This window comes from Pholcus phalangioides, unplaced genomic scaffold (genome assembly GCF_987345545.1).
Source record: "Pholcus phalangioides strain wild (caught in Gottingen) unplaced genomic scaffold, Ppha-v1.0 ptg000009l_1, whole genome shotgun sequence".
Lineage (NCBI taxonomy): Eukaryota > Metazoa > Arthropoda > Arachnida > Araneae > Pholcidae > Pholcus > Pholcus phalangioides.
Window position 1 is genome coordinate 11,577,539 of NW_028301602.1, and position 23,707 is coordinate 11,601,245.

At 36.0% G+C, this 23,707-nt stretch overlaps 2 protein-coding genes across 7 annotated transcripts in view; both read left to right on the plus strand.

Annotated features, from left to right (window-relative positions):
* The window catches only part of LOC149081760 (serine/threonine-protein kinase 26-like), a 38,027-nt gene extending 30,035 nt beyond the window's left edge, over window positions 1–7,992 (plus strand). For both annotated transcript variants that reach the window (XM_089237185.1, XM_089237186.1), the window contains one exon: window positions 2,847–7,992. In XM_089237185.1, coding sequence (XP_089093311.1) covers window positions 2,847–2,859 — 13 coding nt within the window. In that variant the 3' untranslated portion in view covers window positions 2,860–7,992. The remainder of the gene's footprint in view (window positions 1–2,846) is intronic.
* An 873-nt stretch (window positions 7,993–8,865) lies between these two features.
* Window positions 8,866–23,357, plus strand: Dtd (D-aminoacyl-tRNA deacylase). Of its 5 annotated transcripts, none has more exons than XM_089237188.1 (8): window positions 8,866–9,064; window positions 13,741–13,805; window positions 14,988–15,125; window positions 16,013–16,103; window positions 17,335–17,437; window positions 17,555–17,687; window positions 20,561–20,649; window positions 23,244–23,357. In XM_089237188.1, exons 2-8 carry the CDS (start codon window positions 13,763–13,765, stop codon window positions 23,301–23,303), a joined length of 657 nt encoding a protein of 218 aa, XP_089093314.1. In that variant the 5' UTR covers window positions 8,866–9,064; window positions 13,741–13,762; the 3' UTR covers window positions 23,304–23,357. The 5 variants fall into 5 exon arrangements, with proteins under 5 accessions (XP_089093314.1, XP_089093315.1, XP_089093316.1 ...); XM_089237187.1 differs by having other exon boundaries at window positions 8,937–9,347; XM_089237189.1 differs by lacking the exon at window positions 14,988–15,125 and having other exon boundaries at window positions 8,891–9,064.
* The last annotated feature ends 350 nt before the right edge of the window (window positions 23,358–23,707 follow it).

A 23,707-nucleotide genomic window follows, 5' to 3' on the forward strand; every position in this document is an offset into this window, starting at 1 on the left:
GAACCTCATTAGCTGATATTGTGAGATTCAGATACTTTGAAATCTGACTACATAATTTTGTTTGATTTATTCTTTTATGGGGTCTGTTAGTAATTCAGTCATCAATATGTTGTGCACACAAGTTCAACACAATGGTGAATTTTCAATAAAGAAGTGATCGTAACAGAAATGTGAATATAAGCACATAATATACATCCATACACATTAAATGAAAGAAATACCATTTCATATAGAACATTTGCGATGTAATTATCTGTTCTTGGAGAGCAGTGTCACTGAGTAAACCTGCTTTGAGTCCTGCATAAGGTAATTTGGAATAACAAGAACTACCTTAAAGGAAAATTTTTAGATTTTTCATGTTGAATATGTAAGAACACTGTAATTCATATGAATACAAATACAAATACAACGCCACAACAGGCAAATTGCCCAACGAGGTGGCTGACTTAAGAACATCATGGACCCCCGAACCCCTACCTACTACTGCTAAACCACACACATGCATCCCCCCCCCGCGCGAAACCCCCCAACGAATCGGTATATGCGGGAATGTGCGTGTACGTGTAGTGCAACCTGATGTAAAGTTTGTTTCTGTGTAATGCTTGTTATGTGTAGTGCTGTCATCTGCCCCCAGTTTTTTTTTTTTTTTACTAACTATGAGTGAAGTGTTATGGTTGAATGATTTACCGTTGTAGGACTGTTGCTCTCTGTGGCGAGACTTTTTAACGGGGAGATCGGCTCGCATTTGCGCCTTGAAGTTGGGAACCACAGAAAACCAACTTCAGCCGACCACCACTGTGGGGTTCGAACCCGGATCCTCGCATCACGAGTCCGGCACTATAACCACTCGACCACCACAGCGGCAATATACAAGGCATTCTGTTAATGGACTGACAAGCTCAGATGGACTGACAAGCTCGGCTGTTAGTAGGCATCAAGAGGAACAAAAATTGCAATGGACCATGTGACATGCAAACCACGTTGAGAGGGTGAAAATTGCAAAAACGCATGCTGGCTCTGAGTCCAGAGGAGATGGAAGGTGGGTGAAAAATGTGTTCGAGGGTTTGTTCGCCATATCTGGGTTGCTTTAAATCACTCGGTTATGCAGCACCTGTGGACACACCAGAGGATCTCATAGCACGTATTGTCATCGGTATATGAGGGTGAAAATTGCAAAAAAAAAAAAAAAATTGAAAACGCATGCAGGCTCTGAGTCCAGAGGAGATGAAAGGTGGATGAAAAATGTGTTCGAGGGTTCACTCACCATTTCTGACGTACTCGCCATATCTAGGTTGCTTTAAATCACTCATTTATGCAGCGCCTTTGGACATACCAGAGGATCTCGTAGCACTTATTGTCATCGCTGTGGCAGACATCAAAAGCATACCTGATATATTCGAGCATGTTTGGGAATCGTTTTTACGTCATTGTAGGCTATGCAATGACGTCAGCGGCCACCACTTCCAACAACTCTTGTAATAATTAATCAAATCTTTTTATAGCTATTATTGTATTTTTTATAGTTCCAGCGTGAATGTCGAAACCTGCATGCATTTTTTGCAATTTTAACCCTCTCAACATGGTTTGCTACACCATGTTCCATTGCAATTTTTGTTCCTCCTGATGTCTACTAACAACCCTCTGAGTTTGTCAGTCCATTAACAGAATACCCTCTAAGATCATGAGATAATATATATATAAGAGGGGTTAGAGTCAGAGTGGTGCAAGTCACATTTTCAGCAATTATAAGTTCATAAATGCTATTTAGAAGTACTGAACTATTGAACAAAAAATTAACTAAGTCTCAGTTTCAATAGTTTGCTAGATTGTGAAATCAGAAAATTCTAACATTGACTCTGAAAATCTGAAAACAATTCTAATAAAACCTTTTTCCTCAAAATGAGAGGATTGCACCACTCTGACTTTAACCCCTACCATATGTAAGAGCATAGTCTTCAATTTTTCTGTTCTTTACTTCAAAACCTTCTTATTGGACTTACTTCCAAAACATTCTAATTCATGTTCTGTCACTCCCCGCCCTCCCCCCCCCCCAGTAAATCCCTATTTCCATTTTTACCTAACCGAAACAATCAATATATTGTCGAAAAGGACTTTCTAATGTAATTTCAAGCAAAGGTTTCAAATCATAATTTCAGTTATGATGGCAAATGTTAGCCAAGTTTAAAATTCTCATTCACAAATTCATCTTAAAAAAGATTGCAGCTTTACAAAAAATGCTGTCTCATTTTGTATATGCACAACATTGAAACCAGGGTTTAAGCTGGATAAAAAGTTCCTTTCACAAAAAAGCAAAAATGAGAGAAAAACTTTAGCAAAATGCTACAATGCTAATGTATTGATTGATGGATGTCTACTCGTTGTGCACCTCCTGTATGCGTTTTTGCAAAAGTGGCTACTACTTTTTTCACATTCTACGATTTTCTTTTGCATTTTGCAAAAAATATGACCGTAGCTTAAACCCTGCTTAAAACCTGGTTAATATCGAGTTAAGTTAGTTAAGAAAAGAGCTTCACTGCTGAAGAAATTTGCACTGACCAATCGAGTTACTTTTTGAAGATTTATAGCTACTGATTTATGTTAAGTCAACTTTCATTAATTTTACATATATAATTGAATAATTGAGTTAACTGTTAAGTTGGAGGTGGTTCCTTTAACTTTGGATAATTAAAGACTAAATGAAAATTCCAATAGTTTACAAATTTTATTCTGCAGTTTGTATTTCTCTTGCTTTATTATTGGCATTACTTTGTATGGCTTTTAAATGTTTTTCTTTTCTTTTTTTTGTTATAATTATTTATTATTATGTAATTTGTTTCTACTTCTAGGGGTCTATCATAAGAATGCGAGCTGTGCCAAGCATCACACATTATTTTTTTGATCAAATGGCGATGATACTGATATTAGAGCCTTTATTTCATTTGAAAAAGCTACTCTACTCTTAACAGCTTTGATCATATATATGTAAGAGTGTATATATTCATGCAACATTTAAAGTGTAAATGTACAGAATAAGATGATGATGCTAGCTGATTATTTATGTATGGTAAGGAAGAAAAAAAACGAACCTGTGTATAATATGCTGAAAGATGTAATATTTTTTATGTTATGTACATTAATATAAGAGGAGATACTTGTGTATGTGTGTGTTTGTAAATGTAGTTTATTTCATTATGTAGTTTATTGTACCCATTCCCAAGTCTGTGTGTCATTGTAGCGTTTTGTTTTAGGGGAAAAACACCTGGTAAAAAAATCATGTGATCTCACTAGAAATTCTTGAAAGGTGCTGTTATATCAAGTTTTTGTTCTTGTTGTGAGAGATGTTGTAAGCTTCGTTTTTTTTTTTTTTTCTTCGGCACTGAGATAGCTAAATCCCCAAAAATTTTGGTTCGATCAGTTGATTGGTTAATTTTCAGTATTTTGTGAGCATATTGCTGGAAAATTTATTTTTTGTAAAAGATGACTGTGTGAAAAAGTTTATCATTTACATAAAATATAATTCATAAACGTTTTTCTGAAACCTTTCTTCATTAATCAGTTTTTCAAACCTATTTGTCTTACTTTCCCAACCCACAGACTTTCTTTCCTCATTCCCCCACCATTAAACCCATAATATTTCATGTTGTACCTGTATCTTCTACCATCCCCCGATAAGTGCCGCCCCTAAAGCAGAATATGCCGAAATCTGTGACGTATGTTGCAGAACAAGCAGTGCTACTGCAGAACAATCTCGAAGAATTTTAAGAAGAGATTAGAAAACACTATCATGAGAATTTTTACCGCAGAACATTTCCAGTCAGCTGAGGGCTCGTTGCAGAACAATGCAAAACATTCTGCTTTGGGGACCATCACTCCATTTGGAAAACTGATTTATATGAATATATATTTAATGCACTTTTTTAACCGCACATATCCAAACTCTCTCATTACACCAGTTATTTCCCATAGAATATAGAATTTTGTAGAAAAAAATTTATGCTATTTAATAAATTGCCGTTATCATAAATAACACTTATTTTAGGAGAATTCAGCATCAGCCATAAAATTAGAATTATCATGCAAGAAAATAGTGATAGTGGAAAAATAATAGGATACATAAAAAGCACTGTAAGCATATTATATTCACTATCATTTTTGAATGACTTTTTTTAAATACTGAAGAGTAGGCTATATGTGATTGGTGATCATTAGTAGTACATGTATGATTACATCAGATCAGCTTGTTGACATTTACTGTTCAAAACTTGAGTCATGTGTCTACTCAGATTTTCAAACTCTATTAAATACATCTTTAAATGTTCATCCAATTTTCATTCATCCAAGTTTTATTACAGAATCAAATATGAGCACCATATAGTTTAGAAAGTTCTTTCATTATAAATCCAATTGCCACATATCTCTACTTTGATTCTTTGATCACAGTACAAACAAAAAAGATAAAAAATTTTAGATTTTTGATAACTTTTTTTTTGGTCAATTTTTAACATTTTTTAGAACTAATTTAGATATTTCAGCTGAGTTGACTGCCATGTCATGATTTCCCTCAACTCTCATGCTTCTGATAAACTGCTGTCAAGTAGAGTTGCAACCTATCCCAAATGAGGTAGAAAATGCCTAATTTTAAGAAAACATTCAGGTTTCCAGATCATACTAAAATGGGACAATGTTATTGGAAACCATTGTATATTATCAAGTTTTTTTTTAATTTTTTATGTAAAATGTGAATCAGTTTTGAATATCATAAAATTACTCCTTCCAGTCCACTCATATTCAATTAATTATTTTATTTTTAAAAAAACTGTATATAATTATGTATGTTTTCGCAGCTCCTTTGATTTCATTATTCGAGGGAGAGACCTATATTCCATAAGTATTCAGACTCACAAAAAGATGGCAATCCTATTATTGAGACCTAACCTCAGCAACATACTACTACATTCAAAAAGTTCAACTTATTTTATTACGAAGAATGAATGCAGATTGAATCTGTTCATTTGGCATTTCCTCCAAAGCGACTACCCTGTGCAATTTTATGCATTAGTGTTCATACAAAGATGCATGTAAATGTGGATTGCAAGCTTCTTTTTTTTTTCACATCCTCCAGTCCCTTTGTCGCTGCATCTCTTTGGAACCTAAGAATCGTTTCCACCTTAAGCAAATTCTTTATCCAAGGAAAAAAGTCACGGGGCAAGATCAGGGGAATAAGTTGATTGTAGGAGTATTGGAAAGTGATTGACAGGTAATCAGACACACCTTGTGAGCTGGGGCATTATTGTAATGGAGCACTGATGACTTGGCCTTCCAAAGATCTGGTCTTTTACATCTCACCAAATCATGCAGACATTTAGGGACACACAGGTCCCTTCCTGGTGTCAGATTACTTGTCAAAACATTGTTCCGATACTTCCCCAACCAGCTTATTCCCCTGATCTTGCCCCATGTAATTTTTTCTTTTTTCATAAAAATTTTGCTTTAGGGGAAATGATTCTCAGGTTCTGAAAAGGTGCAGCGACAAAGACACTGGGGGAATGTGACAAAAAAGGCTTGCAATCCGCATTTACATCTTTGTATGAACAATAACAAAAATACATAATTACACAGGGTAGTTACTTTGAAGGAAACATTAAATAAACAGGTTCTATCTGTATTCCTTCTTTCGTGATAATAAGTCTCTGAACTTTTTGAACATACTAGTAAAATATTTTGAAGTTTGTGCTCTTTTCTTTTTTCTAGAACTTGAATAATTCGCTGATAGCAAGAAAATTACTTATTGGAAGATTGTGTTGTTACTTTGCACACACATGCGAACTGTTTCTTATAATAAGTAGGATGTGTCAGTTGTTTTGAAGTTTCTATACATACTTAAAAACAATGATAAAATCGTACTTAGTAATATAGTGTGAGTGCTCTATATATATATATATACCGATTCCTTCACCTATTGTACTATCTAGTATACCATTCAGCAGCTTTCATGGTTAGCATATACGTGTGTATAATATGAGTATTATTTCTATTCAAAAACGATATTTACACATTTCTTTTTGGGAAAAGAAAACAAATTTTCACTATTTATTTTTTAAATGCCTGTCGATCATTTGAAGAGGACTATATTGAAGATGTGATATATTTACATATATATATTATATATGTTTATTGTGTGATATATATATATATACTACATGAGAGTCATGTTTTACATGTGCAATATATCTTTTGCGCAAAGCATGGAACAAACCAAATAATGAGGGTGAGATTCTGAATTATTTTTTTCCCTCTTCCTTTCAGATGAAAGTGATGTAAAACTTATGTGTGCTTAATTCATTGTTAGTGTAGGGAGCGCTTATTTTTTTGATATAACCAAATATTTTAATGAAACGTGTGTACTTTGAAAAACCTGTTCCTTCGTCACTTTATCACATATGCACTACAGTAAGTGACTATTTAGAACATGGGTGTTCAAACTCCGGCTCATGTCCAAATTTTATTCACAGAACAATTTAAAAAATTTCACATTTTAAAATATAAAGTGAAACGTAAAGTTGATATGAATAAATGATAGTTGGTAAATATCTCGACATAATTAATTTGATCAATGTTTCTCATTCATATTTAGATCTCAAAAAAAGTCATTATGCGGTTATATGGCCTGTTGGCAGCAAAGTCGTAAAGTTTGTGCACCTGTGATTTAGAATTTTAACAGATTTAATATTTACTTACCTTTAAAAAGAAAAAAATTTCACATATATGGTATTTTGTGCATACAAATGCATAAATATAAAGTATAGCTGTGTATTGAACAGTGAAAACCACTCTGAACAAAATATGCAATAGATGTACAAATATGTACAATAATGCAGTATATTATATATATAATAAAAGTATTTCTGACTGATATATAAGTTCTTGAAAGTCTCTTTTCATGTTTTTCTACTTGATTACACAAATATAACTATTTGTTCCATTAAAAGATGAATTGTATATAGAGATTTTACTACAGTTGTCCCCTCATTTTATACACTTCCTCTTCATGTAATTTTGCTATAACATGATTTTGAGCAGTTCATTTTAGAAATTGTGACCCACAGAATTTGGTCTGTAGTTCGATTTTAATCCTGAAAATCAGTTTGCTAATTATGACATGATTAATATCACATTCTGTTGGATTTGTTGGTTTAGATGAGACCAATATAGAAAAATCAAATCCATTTCACTAATAAGCATATTTCGGTAACACATCTACAATGCCATCTGAATTTTAATAGAAGAAAAAAAAAAAGAGTCTAGTGAACCTAGAATTCCTATATACAGGGTGTTTCACGAAGGACCCTTAACTTTGAAAATAAATAACTCGGAAACGGTGATAGAACCAGTGGTATGTTTATTTAAAAAACTAAGAATCTCCGATACAGAAACCTCAAAAATTTAGTTACAAATTGCGCCGATAGATGGCACCGCAGGCGGCATTACCATAAGTAATTAAGTAGACCTCGTTGCATTCACATCAAAATCGATTCAAGATGTGCACCTTTCACACAACACACATGTCGCAAACGAAGAATGAAATTGTCAGTGACTCTGTAGTGTGTCCGGAAATCGACACACAAGCTTGACAAATAGCCTCCTCCTGCTCGTCGATTTTTAATGGATTGTTGCGGTAAACAATGTCCTTCAGTGTGCCCCACAGAAAGTAGTCGCAGGGGGTGAGGTCGGGTGAATACGTGCCAGTCCATGCCTTTTCCCTTAACTGTCGAATAGTTCAACGCAATAACTCTATCATCGAAGTATTCGTCCAGAAAGTCAAAAACGGCTTGTGTAAGTTGTGGGCGAGCCCCATCCCTCATGGTCGATCGTCCAACGCTTGTTGAGTGGCGACAAATTGTTTCAAAAGCGTAATATACAGGTCAGTCGTCACCGTTTCTCGCACGAAAAGGGGCCCGATGCCTCTGCGGGAGATTGCAGCCCAAACGGTAAGTTTTTGGGCAATGGAGGAGTGGTGCGTGAGATTTGTGTGTTTTCTTTCCCTTTCCTTCAAACAGGAGCATGCAGACGACAGAATAGCTGATGCCAAGGCCATATATTATAATATAGCAGCCCTGATCTGATGCGCCACGCTAGGAAAACACAAACGCGTAGCGTGATTATGTAACACGTTTCCTGCGACGCGAAATTATACAGTTCGGTTCACGCGACGTAAAACACCTATTCCTAGGAAAACCCGGCTTCACAGATTTTTTTGTTCTTGTTGGTTAACTTAACATCCATCGGCACGTTTATTTTTGCAACTGGTGCGTTTTAGAGAGAGTTTGTTACATCGATGGTTTCCTGTGTTTGCAATCTCGTCTGAAGCATTTCATCAGAACCTAGGGGCCGTTCAAGTATTACGTCATCATCGATGGAGGGTTTCCTACTTAGAGGAGAAATATATTATATTTAATTAAATACTATATTTCTTCTCGATGGTTTCCTATTTGCTGACTTTTGATGACAAGGAGAGGGGGGGGGGGGGTTGGATAATGCTTACGTCATCAACCACCCTTTACGAAAATATGAGTTAGGATTCAGAGAGCAGAGCTGATGACGAAATTTTGCTGACAGGGGGGAGGGTCAAAAATGGCTAAAAATTTGCTCTCGTAATACTTGAACGGCCCCCTAGCTGCGAATTCAACGAGGGGGCTGCCATGTTTGTTGATATGAAAAAAAAAATTTGGGCGGCTTTGACCAGTAGTTTAAAAAAAATTATGAATTTGCTGCCATCTATGGTTCAAAAACAGCACTAACTGATTGTTTATCATTTGCTTTCTGAATAATAGATAGCAGCATAGGTCCTACTTTCCTGTTTATGATACATTGATAAAGTTGTCAAATTGTCAGTAGATCACAGCAACAGCTGCAGATGGACTTCGAACTGTATTAGAACGGACCAAGCTGACCATCTTTTTCTGGGACACGGGAATTCGGGGTTCCACCTTTTTCAGAGTCCAGGTCGTCCGAAAGAAAAATTATTTAGATGAAAAAATTTTTGCTGTGTGGTTTGGTCTTTTGAGTAAATAATCTTTAACAACATTTTTTTTGTGTAGATAACTTTAATAACATTTCAACATTAAATAATTTATAAAAATTATCAAGAGTGAATCATTTTCTTAGTCACTATTTTGTAACCGGAATATTTTGGCAAAAATTTGTTTATCTCTGTAAAATATAATGCCACAGAAACAAGTTTGTAAATGTTTTACCAAATGGGCTGTGTGCAAATGAGCTTGTTTTTTTCCCCTCTCAAACAAAAAAATTCTATACTGCGATCGTTAATTGTTTGGTATTACATTTGTGTACGTATTGATCACATATTATACATATATTTTGAAAGAATAAGAATTCTATGTATAATTCAAAAAATATATATATACACACACTTTTTTTTTTAACATTTAACCATTCTTTACTTTGGATTATCTTCACTTATGATTATTTTTTCAATTGTAATTAATGCTTGGGATAGTTCTTCATATTTTCTCTTCCTTCCGTATATATGATGTAGTGTGTGTGTAGGATTAATTGGAATTATTTTAGATATCTTTTCCCTCAGGTTGTACCTTTAATATTTTCCAATATTTATTCTTTTCTACATGCAGGATGCCCCTGCATCGTTATTATTTTATTTATTTATTTTACCGTTGTTTATTTATAAGAACCCGGGGAACAGCTTTGGTATAAGGTACTACTTGGTGATTTCTGGCACCAAACATGCCTGACGAAAAGTTGTCAAGGCTATCAGACAGTACGGGAACCCGAAAAACAAAATCACCAGTATAGAAAACAATAATAACGGAAATCCACAAGCATAATAATAATAATACCACTTTCTAGACTGAATGTCCAAACAACATAAGGTATCAAAATTAAAAATGAAACATTTTAAACTAAATAAAAAAAAAAACCATACTTTTAAATAAACAACAGTCCTTCCTGTTGCATAAATAATAAATATTCTTTGTCAGTGGCGGATTAATTTCGGTCGAGGCCCTGGGCCCAAAAGAAAATATTGGGCCCTTAAATTAGAAAAAAAGTATGAAGTTTGAGTTTTTCGGGGCCCGGTGCACTCGCCGTTAAATCCATCGGTGTTTTTTGTATATAAAAATAAAACCCGGACTCTATTTTTTAAATAATAAATCGATCAGGGCATAAATATTCTCTATATAAATAAAATAATTTTAATTAAATTTGCATTATAAAATGCAGAAAAGGGAATAAATATTGGAAAGTATTAAATGCAATGAAAAAAAATACAATGTTATCCAATAATTAATCCGATCCACATACTGCATTATGAAAACTAAGCTGAATGTACGGAAGGAAGAGAAAAAAAGATCTCATCTTCTAATGGTTTTCCAAATCATTCAAAATACCGTGGATATGGGGTGACGTAATTTGGAAGAAGAGAGAGAGAGAAATAGAACGATGTGTAGAAAACCTTGCGGAATTGTCAGAAAAAAAGTCGCCAACTTGGCATGTCCCTTATACCAAAGCTGTTCCTGCAGGGGTTCCGAGATGGGTTGTTGGCCGAATCCAAACAGTCCTTATCGATTAACAGCCGTGGACTTCTGAGCACTATGGTTCCCGACCAAAACTTGGTTTGCAGGGGTTTCTAAGAAGGGTCGTACAGATTTACTTACAGCCCCAGGAGATCTTGAACTATGGGTCATGACCCCAAACTTCATTTGCAGTGGCTTCTGAGATGGTTCACACAAATTCACTTACAGTAGGGATTATTGAGGTATGGATCATGATCTAAACTTCATTCCGAAGGGCTTCCGAGATGGGTTGTACCAATCCACGTACAGAGGGAGAATTCTTGAGCTATGAACCATGATCCAGTATTGATTTGTAGTGGCTTTTTAGATGGTGTCGTAAAAATCCCTTACAATTCTGTTAAAAATGCACTTATTGCATCACTGGCTTCACTAATTTCAAAAAACGAAGTCTCATGGGTCAGTGAAGCTGATTCTTGTTGATGATTTTGAGTCGTGGCTTAAAAGAGTCAAGAACCTTTGCTCTAGGTCAGTGTTTCCCAAAGTGGGCAATATCGTCCCTTGGTGGGCAATGGAATTATCTGGAGGGGGGGGGGCTAGAAGCTATAGGTACTTTTGAGTTAGAGGGGCAATGAGAGAATAAAAATTCTGAAGAAGGAGGCGATAGAACAAAAAGTTTGGGAAGCTATGCTCCAGGTCATTCTTTTGGCCACTCGAAGAGTGCTCACGGAGGCTGCTCACCTGGTTCCTTGCTCTCAAGATCACTCTTACTTACACACTCTCTAGGCCACTCTTCTGATCAATCACATGCTTGCACGTGTTCTAGGTTACTCTTTTCATTGCTCACTGACTTGGTCCTTTGCTCTCTAGGTTATATTTTTGGTCATTCACTTGCTTTCACATGCTCTAGGTCACTCTTTTGAACATTCATGTGCTTGCACAGTCTTTTGTTCACTCATAATGCTGGCAAACTTGCTAAGTCACTCGCTGTCTGGGTAAAGGCGAATTTATGGTAGTCTGTGAAAATTATGCAGCTCTTCTCCCATCATAATAATTTTCTTAGCAACTCAGTCCTCAAATTTTCTGGCTCTCGAATTTGCTGCCCTGAGGCTATAGCCTGCTAATCCCCCTATAAATACACCACTGGTGATTATCCCATTTTTTAAAGTTCTTAACTAGCCGCAGCCTCCTTGGGGGTTCTTTGAGATGTAATGTGGAGACCCAATAGCTTATTTACAGGGTACTTAGAGGCCCAGGGTGGAAAGTTTGAAGGGGGCGGCAAATATGAGGAATGAGTGGTCAAGAAAATGAGTAGAATAGAAGAAGAGTGACTAAATTTTGTATCCAAAATGAAGTAAAACCATAAATCCGCCTAGAGAGGCTCGGTCAGTGAGTGGTAAAATGATCAATCTATAGAATTCTGAAGAATTTGACTGAACAAAAGAGTCACCTAGAGCGTGTGTGAGCATGGGAATGACCTGTTTGCAAGTTTGTTATTGCAGAAAAGAGTGACCTGTTGAGTGAGAGACCAGATTAGTGAGCAACCAAACGAGTTACCTAAGCATAGGAGTTCACCTAAAGAGCAAAGAACCAGGCCAATGAGCAATCCAAAGAGTAAGGTAGAATGTGTGCAAGTATGTGAGGGCCCAAAAGTCAGCAAGTATGTAAATTGATGGTTCATTGCTTATTTGAGATCGATAAGCTTCTACTCAAACCTTTGAGATGCAGGGGTGCTGCCGGCTCTCCTGTTGAAGTGGAGTCGATTCTCAGGTTTGCTGTATCCTTTGGCATCCTGCTTCCATAGCGCTCTGCTTGGGTAACCGTGACAATATGCGGACGTAGACCAGATGATGGGTTGCGTTGACACGCAGTGGGGGACAAATCCGCCTATCAGAATAGTGTGGGATTAGGAGCATCTGCGAGAAATAACATAAATCAGATGTGGTGAACGTTCCACTGTGGAAGTCGGAGAGGGGCATGATGTGGTTGCTTGAGGGAGGTCTCGACCTTAAACTCTGAATGATACCTAGTGGATTCTGCCAGCAGTCACATGCTTGTCTCAAAGAAAAAAAGTGACCTAGAGTGTATGTTTGCAAGCACATGATTGACCAAAGGGTGACCTGGATAGTGAGAGACCGGGTTATTAGTGGCAATTAAAATAGTGACCTGGAGAGCAAAAGACCAGGTCAGTGAACAATCCAGAGAGTGAGCTAGGGTGTTTGCAAGCATGTGAGTCACCTAGAGAGTGTGTGAGCATGGGAATGACCTAAAGTGTATGAAAGCACATCATGCCCAAAAGAGTGACTTAGAGACACTGAGGGTGGAAGCCAAGCAGGTTATAGCATGGTGGAAGGGTGTAAATTGAAGGAATGGGTGGTCAAGAAAGTCAAACTAGATTGAGAGAAATGCGGTAAAATTTGTATGACCTGCAGGTGACAGAACCATAAATCCTTCTCTGGGGAAAGAGGATACGAACTTATAGATGAAAAAAAAAATTTTTTTTTTGATCGGGGTTCTTATTCTGTCATACAATGCCACCTAAGGAATTTCAATGGAGCCAGTGAAGCAACAATCAAACATATTATCAATAAGCCAGTGGTTCTCAAAATGTGAAGTGCTTCACCTAGGAGTGTCACAGTGAGATGTCGATATTGATGCATGTCTGTTTGGTTTATTGACGATTATTCTAGTAAGCAGAATATGAACGTTGAATGAGGCAGGAGGGGGGGGGGGACCTGCTAATGACAAAGGAGAATCACCATATTTAACTGCAACATTCAGTTAATTTTCAAAATAGTCCTTTGGCCACACCAAAGAGCTCAGGGGGTTCATGCGAATTATAACAATATTATTAAAAGAGTTGTCTCAGTGAGAAAACGGTAGATGTGTGTAAATCATGGTTCTCAAGCATTTTCTACCCGTGGTGCACCTTTCCATAATTAATGCTTATCTGCAGCTTTCCCCAGAGAAGTTTAACAAAGAATATCTTCGAAAAATCTTTGTCAGGGGCGCTGTTGCGTAGTGCCCCCTGACAAAGGTTGGTGGCACACAGTTTGAGAACCCCTGGTGTAAATGTTTCACAAATTTTTTGTTCATGTTTAACAACTTGCTTGTGCATCATTTGAATATTTATTATTGAAAAAATAATAATTGTTCAGTTTTTTATCAACTTCCTTTTTTTCCCTCTCTGCAGAGGTGCTTAAAACTCTACTCTGATGAAAGCAGTTATTCAACGAGTACTCAAAGCAACTGTTGAAGGTACTAGTATATTAGGATTTCTCACAAGAATAGTTGTCATAGCCTGACTTGAGCATGTGTGAAGGGGTTCAGCTGTATCAGACTGCAAAGCAAAATACACTGACTATACAGGGTATTCGTAAACTGTCTGGAAAAAATTGAAGGGTTGATTATTGTACCCAACAAGACAATATTTGCAGTACAGTTGTAGTATGTTCTTTTTTTTTTCTTTGGTGATTTAATTTCTAGCTTTTGACGCTTCTTATCTTGGTCGATTATGTTCGGCCGTCCTCCCCCCCCCCCCCTATGCTGCATGCTGCTATTGGCTATCATCTGAGGGTGACGTCACCTGCACGAGATCGCTAGTAATAATAGTCTTTTGAGTCCAGAGTGTGAAGCAAGTTTTGTGGGCGGGTAAAGTGTGGAAGGGGAAAGAGATGATGGTTAGAGAGCAAATGAAACACGTTTAGTCAAACAAACGACATTTACTAGAGAGAAAATAAATTATATGAACATACATGCATGTTTTTTAGCTGTCAATGCTTTTTTAGCTGAAAAATCGTGCATACGGGGAAAACATGAATATACACACAGTAGGATGTGGGGGAGGAATGATATTTCTCTAACAAGTTTATTAGCGTCAAGTTTTTAGAGTCTTTTAAACGTTACATCATATACACTGTTTTCCCAGCAAGTTGCATTGTTTTTCTTGTTGTAATATATCATTTTCTCAGGTTGTAGGACTACCTGCATTTCATATTTATATTTCTATGAATTTTTTTCACACTAGCCGTCATAATTATAATCCCGCAGATGTGTTCTTATTGAACCCAGTGAACTTTTTTGCTCTGATCGTTGTATTATTTTAAAAAATGGGAAAAAGATGGCGAAATCTATTATTCTATCACTTTGGTCCCCCGAGCAAAATTTCTGGCTACGGGCCTGAATTATACTGCAGCTGTTCTATGTTTACTATGGAACTAATGATTGCAATCCGTTCAGAGTGTCAGAATAGCTTAAAGTAAATTGTCCATTTTGCAGCTTCAATAGTTTTAAAAAAAAAAGGGACATAATGAAATTGTAAGTAGCACAATACTGCGCAGATCAGTGAAAGGCTGAAAGAAGATGCTCAGAGTGAAGTCCAAGGGTTTTGTTGCATTTCTCACATTAACGAATGAAAGACTAACGTGCACCCTCTCATAGACTCCTGGTGTCATATTGATCCTTGCCTGCTGGGAAAAGAATTCTTGCTTCTCACTAGAAATTTGCATGCAGCGAATGATTTTTGGTTATGTTCTGGAGAAGTGTTGCTCCTCAAGCAGAGCAGAAATGATGACAGAGGTGAGGACTTTCCCTGAGTACTATCACTGCTCCAATTATTATTATTTTATTTATTTATTTATTATTATTATTTTTTGTAGACAGCTTCCAAACACCTGTTTATTAAATTTTGACTCAACCGCTCGACAAAATCCTGTCTTAAAATTATATTTATTCTGTGGATATGACATTATTTACAAAGCTGATTGTTAGTCTCACCAATGAAAACATTGATATTGTAGAGCAGGCATCTTTAACCCGTTGCTCGCTGGCACCATGGTGCTCCCTAAAGCATCCAGAGTGCTCAATGCTAGTGTCTGATTTGGTGTTTGCGAGCACTTGATCAATGCCTCAATTAAATGCCTTGTACAAATAGCATTCAGGGATTGAAATCATTCTAATTTCATGCATTTGTACGACAAACATGTCATAAGGGTGCTCTACGTTTGATGATGGTTATAGGAAGTGCTTGCGACTAGAAAAAAAGTTGAAGACCTCTGTTGTAGAGGGTTGTGAAATCGGTACTAGCTCACAAAATGTCTAGGTTTTTGCCTTGATAGTTGTTCAGCAGGTTTGAACATCTGAGAGGCTCGTTCACCAACATGAAGGTTGCCATCAGGTCGACAGGTTCGATCCTGGAGAAGACCATGAATAACAAGTTCTTTTCCCTAATGATCATGAGGCGTCCACCGATAGATGGCGTTATTTCCAAACACACTCAGCAGTAAATTTCTGCATGGCGATATGACCAGAATTAAAATATAGTAAAGTATTAGGTTTGAGTGTCTGAGTAATTTATGTTTTTAAAGAAACATTCATCATTTTTTTTTTTGAAGTAAGCTACTAACAAAATATAAAAATTCTAAAATAAGCTATCTTACAAGTTATTTTCTCTCCTTTGTTTCCAGTCGATGGAGAAACTATCAGCTCTATCGGACGAGGTTTATGTGTTTTGATTGGAATATCACGCAATGATACAAAGAAAGATCTCGAGTATATGTAAGTACTAACTATAATACCTGGTGCTGCTCTGATTTTCTTCAATGAGACTTTTTGGACCACGTGATATCTCCCTCTTTCTTTGAGGAACATACAAACCACGTTTAAGTTAGCCCCAATATGGCACCTTCCTGTGCGCGAATCATGAAAGAAACAAATCTAGATTTAAAGAAACGTAGAAATAAAATATACAGGTGTTTCAAAAAGGATCATCCGATTTTAAAAAATCATAACTATTCAGCTCTTAATCCGTTTTGATCAAATAATGTATTGATAGAAAGAGGGAAATCTCAAGTTTCACGCAGTTGCTGACAGATAGCGCTAATGCTCTTTAGCCACCACTTCAGTGTTTGTCAATATTGGCTTTTCCGACAGTTGGAAACCGATTTGGATGACTTCATTTTCCAGCAGGACTGGGCATCACCACACTAGAGCTTGGATGTGTGAGAATTTTTTGAACAATCGCATTCCTAAATGATGAACCGGCCATACGGGTCCTGACGATTCAGTTAACCATCACTCGTCTCCAAGATCGCTGGACCTCACAGTGTGTGATTTCTTCTTGTGGAGGTTTATAAAAGACTACGTTTATGTGCCTCCCCTAAAAGCACTTATTACTGGGAGGATTGGAAAAGTGGCAAACTATTATGAAGGCATTAACTATTATACATATACTGGCAGCGTTAAAGAAGTGACAAACCATTGTAAAGGCATATACATGTCTGAAACACATTGTTAAGGAAACCACAGTAAACATTCCGAAAGTGATTGTTGGGGGTCAGAAACCATTGTCTCCCAATAGTTAGCTCCATGGGCAGGCCAAAATAAGGCCATGGAGTTCCGTCTGAGATCTGAAACGTTTTCCTAAAAAATTTACCTATCCACAGTTTCTGGCCTGGTAGTTGTCACATCTCATATCTTGTTTGTGGACTGAAAAGGTTGTTCAGTCCACAGACAAGAAGTGATGTGGCTACATCTCTCAGGGCAAACTATAGGTCCCTGTCATATCAGCCCTTATGTGCATAAATCTACTATAGTGATATAAATGTGTTCACATGATTTAAGTGGTCCTTGAACCAAAATCAGACTCATCATTATCACTTGTGCCTTTTGTTTGGAAAAAAGTTATCTCTTTAATTCTAAGCAACAACTACTGGTTGATTGTGGATATTTTGATGATTGAAGTTTAAATTTTTCTTTGAAGTTATAATAACAATCTATATTTTTCTAGAGTGAGGAAATTATTAAACCTAAGAGTGTTTGAAGATGATAGCGGAAAACGATGGTGTCATAGTGTCAAAGATAAGCAGTATGAAATTCTTCTAGTCAGCCAGGTGAATTTTTTTTAATGCGGTGTATCCACGTTTTGGTTTGAATAGTGTAATTACTTATTTATGTATATTTCAAGAAAAGTGATCTCTCTCTAATATAGTGTAAATTATTTTTTGCAGTTCACTCTGTATTGCACACTCAAAGGAAACAAGCCAGATTTTCACATGTCCATGGGAGGAGATAGCTCTGAAAAATTTTATAATGAGTTCGTGGGAAAGGTCCGGCAAGATTATGTTCCTGATTTAGTAAAAGGTGGCTAATATTTTCACATGTACCCATTACGTATTTCATGTCACCTATTGTCTGTGATCAACTTGCCCTATAAAGTTTATTTCACCTGTTGTTATTCTACAGGCAATATTTTGACATCTGCCTGTAGTGATAAAACAACATGTTTCTTCATAAAATATAGGGAATTTCTCCTATGTTACAGATACTCTGGAGTGAGGCAGTATTTTAGTTTATTCATGACCTTAGTACACACAGCTTAGAGGGAATATTGGCATAATTAGTAAATATGTGTATTTTTTTGTATCACATAAAGCATTGTATTTACTTAAATGTAATGTGTATCATATTTCTCGGCTGCAAAAATGTATATTATTTCATATATAATCACTGATTTTTAGGTGCCCACACGTAAGAAAATTTGTACCTATTTAAGCTCTATAAAAAAATTTCCTTTCAAAATTAATACAGCTTCAGTGATACCTTGACTAACGAATACCTCGGCGTATAAATTTTTCAGCTAACGAAGATTTTTTAATGATTTTTCTGCCTCTGCTAATGAATATTTTCGTTGATATGGATACACAAGCTAACCTCACACATCCACATTGTGCACTGAATTTTCCGATTAACTTAAGTCCCCCTCAGAATCTTTTTCTAAATGTACTTACACTTCTCTTTCTGAAAGTTTTTGAATATTTTCATCTAAAATGAAATATTTAGCTAATAGGTTCCTTTTTTTTTTATTGCATTTTCTATGTTTTCATAGCACACTTTCTTTCAGTGCAAGACTCTGAGCATCAAACTGCAGAGTTAGCACATTCATGAATGTGTACATCTGTGTGTATCGGACACATAAATGAGCTGACCAAACCACAAATGGATAGGAATACCTGCGAACTCCCCTGGGTTATGTTGTGTTGTGTGTGTGCATGCATTAGTGTAAATAAAAAGATCTTCAATATCTCTCATCATTCTGTAGATTCTCATTTATCTAATTTTGAAGCTGTTCATTTTAGCCTTCAGTTAGTTTTTGTCTTTTTTTATAGTTTCCCTTGGTGTTTAAAAAATTTATCTTTAAATTTTGCGCAGAACCTCCAATGAATCCAACAGTTTTCTAGAGAAACCTATGAGAACTCTCGCTTCGGCTTATTAAGATTTCGGCTAATGAATGTGATTTGTATCCTCTTCGTTAGCTGAGGTATCACTGTATCTGCATCCTCTCAATTAGCTCTTTTTGCTCATGATTATCAATAAAAACCTTAATCAAGGACTATTAATAGAATCCTATAAACCAATGTTGTATTCTTAGATTCTGCTAAATTATCCCCTCACAATAAACTATTCCTTGAAATCTGTAACGTTTACTTAAATATTCAGTTGCTCAAATGGCCACAAGCTTTTCTCATAAATCTATTTAACAGAGGTCTCACCTCTATATTTAATACTCACATGGCATCTGAAGAGTAGGTTAGGAATGATTACCAATACTTATAATGTTCTTTTTCTCTCACTGTGACTTGTTTGTTATCCTCTTTCCAATCATTTCATTGGAAATTAAGGGTCCTTTTTTTACATTATGAAATCTTGTCAATTCGATTAAGTTGTACAATTTATAGATATGAGATATTGCATTTTGACATCTGTAAGAAAACCCCCCCTTTTCTTCCCAAAAAATTGGGGTGTCTTATAAATGGATGGTATTATATATATTGACAAATTATTCAATTTCTTGAAACTCAAACCCTTCATAGCTTGCAACACCACAAGCCATGCATTCATTAAGCAATGGTGCGCACATAATGTGACCACTGCGAATGATACGCTGATATAGACAGTATAACATAAAACTTTTGCTAACAATTTCATTTTTTTTAAAGTGGGATTTTTTACAATGGGAGTGACACAAATGATGACAATGAACTCATTGAAGTGGGTGATTTTGATGTATCAGATGAGATTGATGATGAATTTAATGGTTTCTATGATTAGTATAAAATATCTTCATGAAAAAACTTCTTTCAAAAATTTAAGTACAAAAAATCAGGGGGAGGTTCGTTCACGCCTAGTATTCTATTCCTTGAGTACAGAAAGGTTGAAGAAATGCTGCTATTGAAGATTAGTAAAATATCTGCAACATTTCAATGAACCACTTATTTACTGCAAGACAGGTATAACCATACGCCCCATATTTTCATATATATTTTGACCATTCCAGCTTCTTTATACAATTGTCCCATTTTTTAAGCATGATGGATAACTATTTTTTTTTTGTGTGAAATATTTATTTACTCTGCGATAACTTTTCTAGCGGCTCTTTATTCTGCAACCCCCTCCCGCCATTCAATTTTAGCAATAATTAGCAATTTTGCCTAATATTGTATTTTTTGGCTACAATTAGTAATACTTTGTATGTAGGATAGTGATTTTCGGTATTTTTTTCAATGACATATAGTCCCATATACCCTATATGAAGGGCTAATTTATATTTGATCTCGTAAGGATATTACTTACATCAATTACAACTGATGGGCTGGAAGAAATCTTGGTAACATGATAAGTTGAGTATCGAGTTTTGGTGGTCATTTTCAGGACCACCTGTGCCGTTGTCGTTGACCATAAGTTCAGAAACACTGCTCTATAATGAATGGAAGTTTTTTTTGCCACTAAAATTAAGTCTTTCTTTACTACAACTTAACCACACATTCAACTCATAAACATTTTTCTGGGGAATTTTTAATGAATTGCCATATACCATAGTCTGAATGTATTTCTGGCCCTAATGTATTTATATTGTCAGTTATTCATGTTCCATTGGTGGTGGCATATTTTTTCCATATTCTGAATCTTTCTTTACTAATGAATGTTTTAACTTTATTTTACAATTTCATCTTTAGATGGTAAATTTGGTGCTTTCATGCAAGTTCACATTCAAAACGATGGTCCTGTAACAATTTGTATTGAATCTCCAGCCAATGAACAGAAGGTACCTACCTTTGGTTTTTCTTTGAATTGTTACTCAATATGTCTGTGATCATATTAGCTGTATATACAGTCAAACCTCGTTAATGAGTCACTCTTGGAGGAGCAAAAATATGACTTAGTAAGCGGAGTGACTCGTTAAACGGAGTAAGCCATAGCTTGCCAATTCCTGCCTGAGGACAATTGGGACTCCAAAAAAGTGATTCGGTAAGCGGAGTGACATGTTAACCGAGTGACACACTAACAAGGTTTGACTGTATATAGTTATGAGTGTCAAGCAAAGGGTGGTTTTTGATTAATAACTATAAAAGAATTCTTTTAAAAGTATCTTGTGGCTGTATACCATAGGTTTCCAGCTGGGGCAGAAATTTTGTGGGGTCCCGCATTGTTGATCGCCTACAATAGAAACAGCAATAAAATAGCTATTGAACACATTGGTATGGCAGGAAGCCCCTATACCAACAAGTTAGCACATCAACCCAAAGCCAAAAATGTTTCGTTGGTGATGCAATAAATTTTGCATGCATTTTTAAACTATATAGGTATATTGGATAGATATTCATGTTCATTTAGGTTCTGTGGAACAGTTTCGCAACCATCATGGCTCTAGAACAGTGTTTCCCAAAGTGGGCAATATCGCCCCCTGGTGGGCGATGGAATGGTCCAAGAGGGCGATAGAACCTACTGATTTAACATAGGATCCTATGGGTTTACTTGAGTTGGGGGGGCGATGAGAGGAAAAAATTTCTGGTGAAGGGAGGCGATGGAACAAAAAGTTTTGGAGACTATGCTCTAGAACAACAAAAGGTTCAAAACATCCTCTGTATAATAATCCTAAAGCTGTTGTGGTCCGCACAAGAAGGGAGTTAACTGGATTCTTGCCTAGAGATGCACCTTGTTTTTTAAAAAACATTTTCACCATAAATTTACGAAGAAATAAATACAAAGGTACACTTCTAAAAGTCTTTGCCTAGGGGTCCTTCCAAAAATCTTGTCATAGAGGGCCCAGCTTTAAAACCATGTAAGTATAATAAAACTTGTCTTGACAAAAACCTGCTGTACCAAGACTATACTAATGAAAGTTGATTTTTCTTACAAGAATGATATAAAAGTCTGAGGGTGTATGTATATCCAGGTTCATGTAAAATAAGTTTTGCATAAGAAAAATTAACATAAAATGACCTCTGGCTCTCTGCTCTTCAGTCAAACAGCACTCATTTCTGATACATAATACAGAAATGATTATGAAACTTATTAAACTGAGACACTACTCAGACCTACAGTTTGGATGAATGTGTTTTGGTGAAACTTGGTTTATACAATATATGTACAGTGGAGAAAATAAAATTTTTATTTAAAAAAAGTTCAATTTTCAACACGGTGAAAAATTGATGCTTAAAAAACAAGAAACACAAATTATAATATAATTATAACTTCATTTAATTTCAGCATTTGTTTAATGTGCATTCCATTTGTGTTATTTACCTGCTCAAAATGTGTTTTAGCATGCTCAACCATAACACAAATAGAGTTTTGAAGTATTGCAGCAACATGGCATGTTATGCTTCAATTCAGGCAGAATCCGGGCGAGGTAGCCCAGGTTGATAAGATACTCGCCTAAAGTACCAAAGGATGTTTAAAGGTGTGGCGAGTTCGATACCCGGTTCGTCCTTGTCAGAAAACTTTCCTGACACGGGTACAACAGAAACGACGACACAACCACAGAAAAAATTGCTACCGCAGGGAGTCCCCCATCGAGGGGTTAGCCCACCAACCTCTCGATGAGTATAAAAAACAAGCCTGCCATTCATAATCAGCAATAAATTGTAGGTCCCAGTCTAATTAGCACTCGTGTGCAGAAAATGACCGTGGTGCAACAAAAATTACCAATGATCTGGCAGAATCCATATGCTTCCTCCATGAACTTGATCTTTCAGGAATCCTTACAACTAGAAGTCACAGAGATTCAAGTCTGGAGAACAGGAGCCCAGGCATTCTGCAAACTTCTTGAAATTACCCAAGCATCTCCAAAGTGAGGATGAAACAGTTTCTTCACTTGTTGACCAAATAGGGTGTTGCACTTTTTTACATGAAGCAGTAGTCTTCAAACATTTTTCTAAGGCAATATTTGAATGAATCCTTGCTGCTTCGAAGTTCCTAGTAACTGGCACTTCACCTTTTAGCACCCTAAGGAAAGCACTCCTCATGACTCAACACATGACTGTTGTATACAAATGCTGTTATTAAATGAAGCTTTATGTTTACAATTTGTTTTTCTTGTTCTTTAAGTACCACTTTTTCACGCAATGGTCGGAAATTTAACTATTTTTTGTATTTCAGTTTTATTTCCCCCCCCCCCCATTGTCTGCGTAACTTACATACCAAGTTTAATGAAATATGTCCACCAGAATGGGTGCTACATAGGTTTGAGTAGTGTCAGTTTAATTATAACCACCTTGTACCTAGGCATTGTTCATGAGTTTCCCCTATAGTATTCACAATTATTTTTTATATGCATGTCCTTATTGCAGACTTTTCACTCTTAATGTAGAATATTTCATTGTACCATGTGAATCTCATTTTCACAATCTTTTACAGAAATCTTCTGAGACTCGTGGAGATGGAAGCAATCAGTCTATGCCAGAGGATGGCAACTAAGTTATTATGTCTAAAAGAAATGTAAATATTATTAAAAGAGAGTGTTGTTTTGTACGGAAGAATCTCTACTAATTTTTTATAATTTGATATAATGAGTTTTTCTTCTCACCATAAAAAGTGATTTAATTCAAAATACTAGCTTTGTTTTTTGAAATTCTGTTGAGAGAGAGGACTTATTTACTTTTCACAAATACAAAATTTTATCAAAATGAAATTAAAATTTAAGTAATTAAATTTGTGTGTGTGTGTGTGTTTATACATTTAAATTTAATTTAACTGTAGCTTCTCTCTCCCTCATGTGCGAAAGATGAAAATAGAAATTCCTTGAACAATATTCATTTTTTAAACAATTGGGGACTAAAAGTGGTAAACTTGGTGATTGCCAAAAGCAAAAATGTTGGGAA

What these genes read in the sequence shown, in the direction of transcription:
- Dtd (XM_089237188.1), top strand. Translation starts at nt 13,763, where the DNA reads ATGAAAGCAGTTATTCAACGAGTACTCAAAGCAACTGTTGAAG. An exon ending in AAGAAAGATCTCGAGTATAT is followed by an intron (nt 16,104 to 17,334) that starts GTAAGTACTAAC and finishes ATATTTTTCTAG; the next exon opens with AGTGAGGAAATTATTAAACC. An exon ending in TGTTCCTGATTTAGTAAAAG is followed by an intron (nt 17,688 to 20,560) that starts GTGGCTAATATT and finishes TTTCATCTTTAG; the next exon opens with ATGGTAAATTTGGTGCTTTC.